General features: G+C 51.9%; 2 protein-coding genes across 7 annotated transcripts; one reads left to right on the top strand and one right to left on the bottom strand.

Moving 5' to 3' along the window:
- The first annotated feature begins 8125 nt into the window (after positions 1-8125).
- Positions 8126-9994, top strand: LOC117639182 (uncharacterized protein At4g17910). Its single transcript, XM_034374602.1, has one exon. The coding sequence runs from the start codon at positions 8284-8286 to the stop codon at positions 9730-9732; it is 1449 nt and encodes a 482-aa protein (XP_034230493.1). The 5' UTR covers positions 8126-8283; the 3' UTR covers positions 9733-9994.
- On the bottom strand, positions 9986-13324 carry LOC117639178 (EGF domain-specific O-linked N-acetylglucosamine transferase). 6 transcript variants are annotated; one of them, XM_034374590.1, is made up of 10 exons: positions 13183-13324; positions 12690-12869; positions 12414-12620; positions 12176-12324; positions 11928-12091; positions 11529-11803; positions 11238-11438; positions 11024-11157; positions 10838-10940; positions 9986-10762 (listed from the first exon to the last, which is right to left on the bottom strand). In XM_034374590.1, exons 1-10 carry the CDS (start codon positions 13186-13188, stop codon positions 10586-10588), a joined length of 1596 nt encoding a protein of 531 aa, XP_034230481.1. In that variant the 5' UTR covers positions 13189-13324; the 3' UTR covers positions 9986-10585. The 6 variants fall into 6 exon arrangements, with proteins under 6 accessions (XP_034230481.1, XP_034230482.1, XP_034230479.1 ...); XM_034374591.1 differs by having other exon boundaries at positions 13179-13269; XM_034374588.1 differs by having other exon boundaries at positions 13026-13240.
- Between the last annotated feature and the right edge of the window lie 81 nt (positions 13325-13405).

Genomic DNA, 13405 nt, shown 5'->3' with positions numbered 1-13405 from the left:
AGAAAACGGAGGGCAGCCCGCTGGCGCTCCGCGGTTTGGTGCGACCCTGTGACTCGCGGAGGGATTCCAGTCGACGAAAGTGGAGAGTAATGCAAGCAGTGGCCAAACACAAAGACAGGAGAGAGAGAGAGAGAGAGAGAGAGAGAGAGAGAGAGAGAGAGAGAGAGAGAGAGAGAGAGAGAGAGAGAGAGACCGGGCCCCGCGGGGGGCGGGGGCGGCTTACTAGCACATCGAGCTAACGAGGAAGTCATTTAGCAAATCTCCCGCCACTGTTCATCCCCGGGGAGCACCTGGCCGGAAGCGCAGGGGGCGGGGGTGTTCTTTAAGTCACGTGGCGCGGGGCCCGGGGCGCGGAGGCAAGGCGGCCCGCTGGAAGCAAGCTGGAAGGGTGCTTGAGCCCTCGCCGGCCGGGCCCGGGCCCATCCCTGCTAATAACACAATGCTGTCCAACTCAGCGCCAACTTTTTCATCCCGGACTCGGGCTGAGCCGCGCCGCCCCGCGCCGCCCCGCGCCGAGCCACCGTAAGCGCGCGATCCTCAAAATGGTGTGCCCTTGAGCGTCAGCTTCAGGAAGGCGAGTCTCGAGTCTTGTGTTTTTTCGGCTCGGTTGTTCCTGCCCGGGCTGTGCCTGCAGACTGATTCCGAGAGTCGTTTTCGTCGCGCTGTCTCTCTCGCTCTCACGGGGCGACCCGCATAGGTGCGAGAGAGACAGCGACCAGCAGTGCAGCCTCCGGGCGGCGCCACGGCGTGGCCCTCAGAAGGACAGTTGTTCGCACCGTCTCCCTCGCACCCTTTACGGAATTGGGAAATGGAGTGGCCGCCCCTCGAGTGTGTGTGGAGAGAGAGAGAGAGAGAGAGAGAGAGAGAGAGAGAGAGAGAGACTGTGCAGTGCAGTGGATCGAGATGGCCGTTGGGCCGTTCGAGCCGTTTGCCTGATGACCGCCACGGCTGGACCGTTAATTAAGAGGGGGTGCGCTGAAAGTTAATGGGCTATGCCCGCTATGCCGTGGCCGGCCGTGGCGATGTGGTGGCGAAGTGCAGCTGCTGCAGGCTGGCCGGCGGAAGGACAGACAGCAGCTGCGCCACACGAGCGTGTAAAAGAAGCGGGGACACTGTCAAGAGAGGAGGCTGCAGGGGTGGAATCACGACCAAAGTAGTGCGAATGAGTTGCCCATACACTGAAAACGCGCACACTCGAGTTTTCCGTGCAGTGTACCTCAGGCTATCGATACAGATGAACTTAAGTGTCTGACAAAATCGTGCCTTTTGTTTTGTTACAGTGGCGGCGTGCGTTGGCGACTGACTCCTGAAGGCCGTGATGTCTGAAACTCCCTTAAGAAGAGACGAAAAAATAAAAAAGCGAACTCTGGTGAGGGTGGTCGCGGCGTGGGCCACTGCAGTGCCTGCAGCTAGCGGGGTGTCAAACCGGCGTGGGGCTTAAATGCTTCCGTTGAGTTACTGCTTCGCGAATTCCCCCCATCCTCCAAACGGGGCCAATGGGCAGTGCCAACCCCCCCCCCCCCCTCGGATTTGCCGGCCCGCAGTCCAGCCTATCCCGGGGCCGTTAAATTATTGAGTCATTAATAGCCAATGAGTCGCCGTGGCGTCGCCGCCAGGCTGTACCGCTGCAGCTTGCGGGGCCGCAGTGCACGCTTCACACCATGTACGCCCCCCCCCTGCCCTCATTTGGCTAGATCACTGCACGGAGGGCCGAACGCCCTCTTGGCGGCGCCACGCGGTACACAGTGGATTTGCCAGAAGGCCGTCACGGGCGGCCGAAACTCTAGACGCGTTTTGAGCTCGTTCGGAGAGCAATCCATTGGTGGGGTCACACGTTCGGTTCGAGTCCCATTTAGCGACTCTGGAGCTCAAAACGCGTCTAGAAGTTCAGCCGCCGGCGCCGGTCTTCTGGTGTACAGTGCGCTGCGGGCGATGACGGAGGGAAAAGAGGTGTCGGTACTTGAACCCCCGACACCCGGCGCGCGACGACGACGGTGGCGGCTCCCCCGGGCCGCTGGATTGGTTGGCGCCGAGCGGCAAACGCGCGCCTTGGCGGCACGCTGCGGGACGGGCGACACGTCGGCTGCCCTGTTTTCGGGGCATATTTTATTTAGCTTCATCGCGACGCGACGCGACGCTCCTCCGAGGGAACGGCAACGGCGCGTCCGCTGGCGTCCGCTGGCGTCAGCGCGGACAGGAGAATGGGGAAAAAGGAAGGCCGCCACGCGAATGGAGTTGCTGGAGGGGGGGAAGGCTCGCGGCAAATGTTCCACGAGGACCTGACCTGCCGAGCAAAGGGGATGAATATTCAATGAACGAGAAGGCCTTGTCCGGGCGTGGCGGGGCGGGGCGGGGCGGGGCGGGGCGGGGCGGGGCGGATGTCCGAGCCACGGGGGAGCGTCACCCGAGGCACAAAGCGACGCGCCGCGTCACGCCGGCGTGCCCTCCATGCCCTGCAGGGGGCCGCACGGCCGGCCCTTGTATTCACGAGTATTCACAGGAAAGCGCTGATTTCGTGTTTTTCGCCTTCCTCTCCTCACCGTGTTTGTCTATTCTTTTCAAACGAACCCACTTCGATCGGACTTTCCGCGTCCGCGTGCCTGCAGTGTGGCGCCAGCACTCTGCCCCTCGCGCGCCTGCACAGTGGAGGCGGACAAAACCTCGGAGCTTCAGAGTCGCTAAATGGGACTCGAACCGAACGCGTGCGACCCCACCTATGGATTTGCTTTCCGAACGAGGAATCCATTGGTGGGGTCCCACTTCTGTTTCGAGTTGCTGTTTAGCGACTCTGGAGCTCAAAACGAGTCTGGAGCTTTGGCCGCCTGGGCCACTGCGACAGCCACGGCGCCACGCGTCCACCGCCAATATTCGCCCCTTTGAGAGGCCACCGGCGAGGCGTGCGGCGTGCGGGGGGCGGGGCGTGGCGGGGCGGCGGGGCGTGGGGCGGGGCGGGGGGGCGGGGGGGGCGGGGGGCGGGCGGGGCGGGCGGGGCGGGGCGTGGGCGGGGCGGGGCGGCGGCGGGGCGGGCGGCGGCGCGCCCCGCAGAGACGTTCATTCCGGCCGTTCTTGTTTGCAGCGCGGAAGAAATTCAAAGCGGAGCGGCAGCGGCGGCAGCGCGGCGGCCTCGGCCGAACTAAACCGCCGCCAGCAGCAGCAGCCCCCCGGCCGCCCGGCCACGAAGCCTGAAGCCACCCAAGTGGAAGCTGGCCGGAGCCGTCTACTTTGGTGCGGCCCCCGCCCCCCGCCTCGTCGCCGGCCGCCGCCTCCGGCCGCCTCCGCCTCCGGAGCCCGCTGAAGAAGAGCCAGATGTCGCTCCCCTGCCGTTGTTTATGTCCCTGCGAACCCGCCGCGGGGCGGCGCGGGGCGACGTGCAGTGTGTGTTCAGGAAGCAGGGTGGAGCGGGAGCTGAAATCTTGAAGGGAGCGCCTGACGAATATCAAATACGTCGGGTGCCCGCCAGACGGGCGGGGTGGGGGAAGGGAGGTACCGGCGAGCCGCATACGGCAGCAGGCAGCAGGGTGTAGTCTCATTCCGAACGGGCCCCCTCTCCGTCTCTCTCGCACCCGCGCGGGACGAGCCACGCGTGCGAGAGAGACAGAGCGACGGCTGGCGCTGCCGGGTTCCCGTCCCGCGTCCGGCCAGGAGGGCGCCGGGAAGGCAGGCCACCCGGCGCGGAGCCCTGCGCGGCGGGCTGGCCTACCCGGCGGTCGGCGGGCGCCGTGGCGGCGGCGCGGCGGCGCGCGTCACACCGCAGCGGCCTCTCTCTCTCTCACTCGCGTGGGTGCGAGAGAGACAGACCGACGACCCCCTCGCTCGTCGGAATCAGTCCGCGGTCTGCGCGAGGAGGCACGTTCGCGTTCTCGCCGCGCGTGCGGTTGGCGGAGCCATGGCGGAGCCCTGCAGACTGATTCCGCACTGTCGCTGTCTCTCTCGCACCGTCACGGAGCGCCCCGTGAGTGCGAGAGAGACGGAGCGGTGCGTGCGCAGTCACTTCACTCGGCGCGTGCTGCGCGTGCTGCGCGTGCGTCCCCCAGTCTGCCAGTGGAGGCGACGTGGACGCGACGCCGCCACGCCCTCGCATCCACTCCACGCGAAACGACGCCGAGTGAAATAGGGCGGAGGGAAGCGAATAATCGTGTGGCGTGACGAGGAAATAAAAGAGGAAGAAAGGGACAAAAAATGGAAAAGGAGTGCGGAAGAGAGGAGAAAAGTGGTCTCGCTTGCTCGCCCCGGTGGCCGTGATAAGGCTAGTGAAATGCGTGCGGCCACCGGGTCAGGCGACGCGGCAGAGAGAGAGAGAGAGAGAGAGAGAGAGAGAGAGAGAGAGAGAGAGAGAGAGAGAGAGAGAGAGAGAGAGAAAGGCGCTTCATAAATCTTGCGGCCTTAGAGTGTTGGATCAGCTGTCAAAACCCCACGCAAGACAAATTGCGTCTTTTCGGGGTGACGGTGCGAGGGAGAGGGAGGGGGGGCTCATCAGGCAGCAAAGGGCTGTGATTGGTTACGAGCAACAAAGACGCCGTGGGAGTGGGAAAAAGAAAAAAGAAGAAACGGGGAAAATGGAAAGGGGGGGGGGCATGGTGACACCGCGACAGTTGGCCGCTGTGTGCTGCTCGCCGGGGCTGGCAGCGCTGGCGGCACGCTGAGCCGTGGCGAGCCGAGCAGTTGGCTGCTGTGTGCCTTTGGCTGTGCTTTGGCTGTGCTTTGGCTGCGCCACTCTCTGAACTGTTTCAATGCGTGGTCTGGTCTGATGGCAATAGCAATGTCGGCGGCATGTGTGCAGCCAACTGCGGGGCAGACACAGCTCCAAGAACGCCTCCCGCACCGCCCCACCCCACCCCGCCCGGCCGCGCCGCGCCGCCACGCCCCATCGCTCCGCGAGATTGACTCACAGGGGCTCAGATGTGAGGCCTGTACACACAACACCACCCGGGGGGAGGGGCGCCCCAGTGGGGATGCAAAGACACTCGCTAGGACGGACGGGCGCGCCCCTTCGCGCAGCCCCGCGCGGCCCCGCGTCGCGCGCTACATGCCGAACTTGATTGATTTTAAACTCGATCCGTCTCTGTCGCCCCCAAAGGGGCCCCACCACGCCCCACCACGCCCCACCACGCCTCCCCGCGCGCTACACGCTCCGCGGCGTGCGAGAGAGACAGAGCGAGGACTGGCCCGGAAACAAGTTCGGTGGCCGCTGCTTCCAGGGGCGCATTTTCAGAAGTCTCGCTTCGACGCGGGCCCCTCAGCCAGCCAGCTAGCCAGCCAGTCGGCCGCCTCGACACCCTTCAGCGGCGCTGGGGGGCGACTCGGCCGTAACATTACCATATTTATTGCTAAGCGTTCGAGATCCGAACACATTGACCGCGTTGAGCGGGGCGGGGCGTGGCGGGGCGTTGCCGACGACAGTCCGTGTTCCCACACGGTCGGTCGTCCCCGCGAGAGAAATAACGCGACGCGCTTCCCGGCGACACTTGCAGCTTTATCGCGCCGCTAAACTCGGCCTCGCTGCCTCGCTGTGTCGCTCGCTGGAGCTGGAGGATCGACTCGGCGCCCGATGGCTCCATTTAATGATTCCACGTGATAGTCCTGCCGCTGTCAATCTTGCCGCTCGCGCACAGTGGGCCAGAGGACAGGCGGCCAAAACTCGAGACGCGTTTTGTGCTCCGGAGTCGCCAAACAGGACTCGAACCGTGCGTGTGGCCCGACCAATGGCCTGCTCTCCGAACGAGGAAAACATTGGTGGGGTCACACGTTCGGTTCGAGTACCATTCAGCGACTCTGGAGCTCAAAACGCGTTTAGAGTCTTGTCCGCCTACACCGGTCTTCTGGCCCACTGTGGGGCGCTCCCCCGCAAAGTGCAGCGAGACTGGGCGGCAGGCCGATTCCGCGGAGTCGTGGCGTCGCTCTGTCTCTGTCGCACTCGCGGGGCGTCCGCCCGCAGTGGCCCTGAGTGGGCCTGAGTGGGCGGGGGTGCGAGAGAGACAGCGGCGCGGCCGTCCCCGTCGGCCCGGCGGGGCGGCGCGGCCCGGAGCTGTACTGCAGTGGGACGTGCCGCGTCCGACTGGCCGACGCTGCCGACGCTGCCGACGCGACGCGCCCCTTTGGCCGCCACTCCGCCACTCCGGTCGGCACGTCGGCCAATCACAACCCCTCCCCTCCCCCCTCCCCTCCCCCCAAACCGCAGCGTGACCCGAAACCTTTATCATTTCCATTATCGCCGAGCAAAATGGGGTCCGAGGACCTCTAATAGAGTTGGACTGCCGCCGTGCCGCGCCTGACCTCGTCGGCCTGCTAGAGGGGGGGGGGACAAAAAGCGCGTCCTCGCTCTGTTTCTGTGACACCCCTATGGGACGCACCATGAGTGCGAGAGAGACAGTGACAAAAGCGCTCTTCGGACTTGGCCCATTGCTGTTTCATTGATGTTTTCTGTTCCTCTCCAGATCACCGCCGTCGCCGCTGCAGCCCTGCGCCGCCTCGCCGCCACACGACGCGAAGCTTGATTTTGATTGTTGCTCAGAAAGCCGTCATGTTAAATGGCTTTCTAGTAATAATCAAAACCAAGGAGCGTTGCTCGTCGAATCAGCCGCAGCTGCGCCGAGGCAGCATGCTCACGCCACGTCCAGGCTGCCACAGATCGCCGGGACTTGTGTACATGATGTTTATTGCTATTCTGCTGTACATTGTTTCGAAATAAAACTGCTGAACAGTATTGGAGTCGAGGCTTATTATTCGTGTTTCCACACCCTGAGTCCTTGTTGAAAATCTTTTCGAGATGACAAAACCCCCTTCGATAAACATGCTACGGGCCTAAGAAAAAGATGTCCGCTGCCCCATGTTCTTTGACACATTCGCTCCGATGCGAAAGTTGATTTAAGTTCTGGTGCGGCGGGGCCGGGCGGGACGTACGCGAGGGCGTACGTGGGGTCCAAGGCTGAACGTGGACCGAGGCCCTGTCCGGCCAGGCACCCTCAAAATCTGTGACCCGACTATTGCGCTATCACGCTCTATTACACCTCAAAATAATCGGGATTTAGCTAAAAACACCCCCGAAATAAAAATTGGAGAATTTCCACTGGCGAAAATGGTATAGAACATGGACGAACATAATCTGTTCGTCCGCCTAGTGCCGCGTTCGACCATGGAGTAAGGTCGAACGATTTGCCTTGGCCCTCGTTCGGCCATGCTGTGAGGTCGAAGCAGTTTGTTCGACCGGAGATGGACTGTGGTAGAAGACTGTTCGACCGTATGGTTGACGGCTATTACGCTACTCTTAAGCGTGGTATTACAGAGTGACCCGACTATTACGCGACTTCATACCCCCTCGGCCGCGGCAGCCTCTCATAACCGCCGCTGGATCCATCTACCTGCATCATCTGCTCCTTAAAAGACTGCTCCCACCACAAATCGGATGTTCGTGTGTCATACCCGGATCTGCCGACATAAACCACTCCTCTCAGTAAGGACGCACGCCGGGCGGGCCCGGCCCGAAAAGGCATACGATCCATTCGATCATGTGTGGTCCAGTGGCTGTGGACGATGGGTTGCCTACCTTTCCGGCGTATGTTCAAACGATCCCAGTTTTTCGCAACAAAAACACCGTTTATGGCCGAAATGTTCCTCGAAATAGTCACCAGCACCATTTGGGGCAGTTCCAATAATCCCCACCACGAGCAGAGCAGGCTGAGCTTTACCTTTTCTCGTCTTGACAAACAGAGGGGTACCTTTTCGCGCTTTCCGTTTCTGCCAAAAACATAAAATTACTGTCAAACTTCAAGGGTTTCCAAACGAAAATTGGATTTGAAATTTAAACTTCATTCAATTACTTACCATAGAAGTGTATGGTATGCAGGTGGTTCCATGCATATAATTTAGATTCTAAAAATAAAAGAGCCATAAAACGGCATAATGAAACTTCCAACAGGTGTCAGTCTTGGAGGTCGGTACCAACCTCTAAAAGTAAATGTGTACATTTGTTTTGTCTTCAGATTAGCCTGAACCCCGTCTAAAAGTGTAAAATCAATTTAATTTCTTCAAATAAGAATCAAAAATGTAAATTACAACGTTAATTCTCTTGGATTAACGGTTTTGTTGTTTTCTAGGCTGGTTTCTAGGTGTGTTGGTTATGGCAGGTTAGAAGGCCGACGGCCGACGGCGTCTGCTACGCGCTGTCTGCTGGAAAACAAATCAGCATCAGCAGAGGAAGACGCTTTTGGCGCAACACTACAGACTTTTTCCTTCAAGAAAGCCCACACCCCTTGTGTTTGGAAATCGTCCTCTTCCAGATTCAAAATGCTGAACCAAAGTGACTACAGGGCTTACCATGAGCGCATGATTTCGGGCAACAAAGGAACGACAGCCAAGGATGTCATGCTGGTCGTGCTGCCTTCAATCTTGTCGCTGCACATTTTAGCTGGCTTGCAGTCTCATCACTTGGTTCCAAGGACCCTCGGCAAACACAAAATTGCCGCATTCTTTGCCGAATTCTTCGTCGTCATCATGCCTTCTATTTTAAGCTTAACTATTTGTTCGTACAATACTGCCACCATTCCTATGTTTATGTGTTTTGCTGGCCCAGTGCTTGGTCTCAAGTGGAAGATAAGTGAAAACAGAGGAAGATGGTCCCATATTTATGCTGTTTTTTTTAACAGTCGGACATTTAGCAATATATTATCTTTTAAACTACCTGCTAAACCTCGATCCTATATAACAAATTTTCGGGCTATCACCAACATGTTGACTGTATTGGCTATTTTTGCTGTAGATTTTCACATATTTCCTCGACGATTTGCCAAGACTCAAACTTTTGGGTTTGGTGTTATGGATCTCGGTGTTGGATTATTTGTCATAGCAAATGCATTAGTAGCTCCTGAGACAGATAGCTCAAAATCTTTATCAGTACCTGTTTTGAAAACATTTCTTCAGAGCTTACCATTGGTGATTCTTGGTTTTGGAAGGTTAATAATGACTGCACAAGTTGACTACCAAAAGAATGTCACAGAATATGGTGTACATTGGAACTTCTTCTTTACGCTGGCATTTACAAAAGTGGTAAGCTGTATTATTCTCAAATATGTTGATCGCAGCACTTACGCATATGGGCTCATGTTTGTGGGATTAACAGTTACTCATGAAGCAGCATTACAGTTGGGTTTGCAGGACTGGGTCTTCAGCAATGCACCTCGACATGGTATCATTTCAGCTAACCGAGAAGGCATTGCATCAAATATGGGATATGTAGCTCTTTATTTTGGTGGTATTGTATTGGGTCGGGATCTACGTTCTTTTGATACTTTCAGTATGATGGGTAACATGAGCATGTTAGAAAGGCTCCTTTTTGTTAGTATTATCTTCTGGTCTGGTACAGTCGCATGTGAGCACACATTTGGAGTGTCTCGGAGACTTGCTAACATGGGCTACATTCTTTGGGTTTTGGCATTTACATCTACTGTTATTGCATTCTTACTCTTTATTGAAATAATTGTAATCTTGTCTAAAGTAGTGGATGAAAGACGATTTAATAAAAATGTACTTTTTGTGCCCAAAATCTTCGAAGCTATAAATAGGAATGGGCTCCTATTTTTCCTCTTAGGGAATGTTTTAACAGGTATGTTCAACATACTAGTGCGTACTTTTACATTAAATTCTGTCACCAGTTTTGTTGTTATTAATATTTACATGCTAACCAATTGTGCAGCTGTTGCAATCTTACAAGCATGGAATTTCACTCTGAAATTATAACTTACTGAAATTAGAATTTATTTCTCAAATTTACTTTGTAATTGAAGCAATGTCCTCTGACATAAGAGACTAAAACAAGTAGAATGTGTGAAATTTGTTGAGTATGTTAGAAATTCTAATACAGTAAAACAATTCTACAGATGCCAAAGCAGGTCTTCTGCTGTAGTTCCCAGCTGATTAATTTTGAGGAAGCAGTAAATGTAAAATTCAACAAATGTATTCAAACAATCTTGCCAAAGAAAATAAAACAAAATGGAGATAAGTTTGTGATTGTTATTCATACTGTTCTTACTCATCAATCAAAGGCAAACATGAACTTAATAAGAGAGAGTTGAGATTCAAGTCACTGGCTCTCAAAGTACTGAGAACATAAATCACAGGCACCACATTTACTAAGTTGCTTTGATAAAATAGCATATAATATGAAGCATAATGAATGCCAATAATCAAAAATACTGTAAGCACAAAATGTCAGTCTTATTAAACAATTCATACTCTAAATATGATAATGCCCAATTATTTCACAAAAACATGAATTTGAGGCATCCAAGTGCACAAACTATCTGCACACATTCAGCACTTTCAACCCATAGCAACAATGTAGTGAATTTTAACAGATCTAGCATATCACATACAATTATTAATCTCAATCAAAATATAAATAATAACCAGGCAACCTTGAAGTTTCCCTGTTTCCACCATGGAGCCTGAAAGCATGCTTTCCCATCAATGTATTTTTTTCCCCTTTCTGTTTCTGAAAGAGCAATCAGAAAACTCCTAAGCAAAACTAAACCTCACAACAGAAAGAATGAGTCCCAGTCAATTCTGCATTGAAATAAAATTTCATGTAAGGCTACAGCTCAATGTGAGTTGCGGGATGTCCATATTTTAGACTGGTAGATAGAAATTCTTTAAATGCAGGATGTGCCTGAACATGGTCTGTTGCTTTTTTCACAATTGCTTCAAATTCATCCACATCAAAACGGTAATTTGTGAACTTGGCATGAGCTCCCATCTGAGGATGATGACCCTAAAAATAATTCAACATGTATCAAAAATAATAAACTGAACACTGCTACCCACATTGAGGAGAGTATTCACTTACTTCATCCTCCTGGTGGACTTTTTCTGAATCTTCCCATGTCAAGTACTTGACACCTCTCAAGCGTGCCAAATCCATGTAGCAATTTTCATCCTCACAGTTATATCTGTCAAAGAATAGTTTAAGGACAAAGATGAAGATATGTGATCAGTTTTAAAATCAAATTGGAATACTTTAACCTTAACTCACAACTCAAATACAGCAGCCCAATCAGGAAGAAACAATAGATGTGTTAACCCTGATCCATGCATTCCAATGAAAACATCACTGTTGTGTGTCAGCTCAAGTTGCTCAGAGAATGGCATTTGATGAGAGTAGTACACCTGAAATTAAACATACGATCCACCTCACTTTTACTAGAGAAACAAGGAATTTGTTTTGATTTTAAGGATAATCATCATACCCTTTGTACTTCATAGTTTGAATTTTCTTCAAGCCTTGTAACAAGTTCATCTTCATTAAGAATGCGACGGTACTTAGTTTGACGAGAAAGCAATGTAATTCGTATTTTGTCATCCCTCCGTTTGAATTGTGGGATTTTCATGCGGTGGAGAATGTGTTTTGAAAAGGCATGAAACAACCCACTTTTTTCACAACCATGGACCTACAAAATATTTGAAATGTTAAGTTTAATCAAAGTATACAACACATTAGAATTAAGAACCATTAGTACTTTAAGTTGAAAAACACTTACAACAGGGGTGTTATAGAAAAGTCCAAAAATCATCCTTGGCAAGAGGGGGAAGACAACATTGCGAAAACAAACAGTTTCTCCTCTAAAAGTCTTTAGGTCCCACACTGGGTGCTTTGTGAAAGTTTCCATAACAGGAGCAAAGTTTGAAAGGTATGAATAACTCTCCCAAATCAGGATGTGGACATCACGGGAAAACATCTCAGGATGGGAACCATTTAAATGCAGTGCAGCATAAAGGTTGAAAAAATCACAGAAATGGTGATACATGTTAACTGCTAAACAGGAAACAAGGAAAGGTAATTCACTGTGAGAAATAAATAACAAACAAGAAGTAAGTAGAGAAGAAATGCTTATCTCCAATGATAAAATTTTAGAGAGAAATCTAAAGGGATGTCTCACTTGCATCAATCTTGAGAATGAATGTAGGCTTCTCAATAATTACATCGCATTCATTATTTTCTACTGGCCTATGTGGCATCTCAACAAAATTTCGTAGCTCAGGTCCCCATGATTGCAATGCACTTAAATGATCACATTGATCTTGAAGACGTTTCTTGTGTAACCTGAGGGAGAAAGGAATTTTTTGTTTCGTTTAAAATGGTGTTTCAAACATTGAATAATGCGCCAGTCTTCAAACGGTGACTTACTTGCAATATCCCCCAACCTGGCCGTTTTTAAGGACATCCATAGCATATCGTATAGGTTCTTTCCTATGAATCAGGTCAGTGAAATTAAACATAATATTTCTACCTCTGCAAAACCGCAAGTGATCGGCACATTCAAGCGAAGAGTCATCCTTAAAAGAATGGAAAAAAAGAGAAAATTGGCATACAAAAAATCTAAATCTAACCTGAAACTAAAATTTTCAAAGAATCAATGACTCACTTTGAAAAGTGGTTCGCACATTATTTTCATTTCTCGATTCCTTTCTTTGATGTATCCAAAATCAGCTTGGTTATTGAAACGTTGAACATGTTCTTCACTTGATTTTGCCCAACCCTTGTAATCACCACTACACACAGGAATTGAATATGCTTTTGATTTTGGACAGATGTCCTCATATCCCCAACATTTCTTTTCCTTAGCAATATCCTGTAAAATAAAAATATTGTAATACATAATAATACTGGATCAAGGAAGCTCAACATACCGCCAACTTACCCTATATGGGCAGTCTTCATCATTTGCACATTGTTCTGCTAGATCGGGGAAGTTGTTAAAATAGAATGGCATATGCTCTGTGGGAATGTCAACATCCGAAAAATTTACAGACTTTTCCCCAGTACAAACAACGGTCAGACATGTAATGGGAACAACTAAACTCCACAGCAAATGCATTTCCTGCAAATTATAAGTAATAACACTAGAGAATGAAATTTTACTTTCAAGTCATGACAAGGACCAAAAGATTAATTTCTATTTAGTTCCTTGTTCAGAGCGCATACATGAGGAGCCTCTAACCTACGTTTATTGAGTATTACATGAACAGGAGCACACCTGTGGATTGTCACTCAAAATTCTTCTAGTGCACAGAACAGGCCGGACATACCGGTCAGGTTTCACGGTCATACAGGTATGAACCACTCAGAATAACTGCTCTTTAATCATAAATTACGATATATTATAAATCACATTAAACTTAATATTTACAAACATTCATGTTGCTAGGGACTTGATGCTTTATTCGCAGGTAAAGTTGGAGAAAAGGGGTGGTGGGGGTGAAGGAACAGTTATTCGCAGGAATACGGCCCGAATCGACAGAAACCGCCGGTTAAAAGACGACACGATTAACAAAGATGTCTTCTGAAAGCTCTTATCCTTCCAGCCAGCCAGACGCCCTCCGAAGCGCTTTCGCCTCCTCCTGTCATTGCGTTCGT

The sequence above is a fragment of the Thrips palmi genome, unplaced genomic scaffold (assembly GCF_012932325.1).
Source record: "Thrips palmi isolate BJ-2018 unplaced genomic scaffold, TpBJ-2018v1 HiC_scaffold_11, whole genome shotgun sequence".
Lineage (NCBI taxonomy): Eukaryota > Metazoa > Arthropoda > Insecta > Thysanoptera > Thripidae > Thrips > Thrips palmi.
This window is presented reverse-complemented; position numbering and strand designations above follow the sequence as displayed.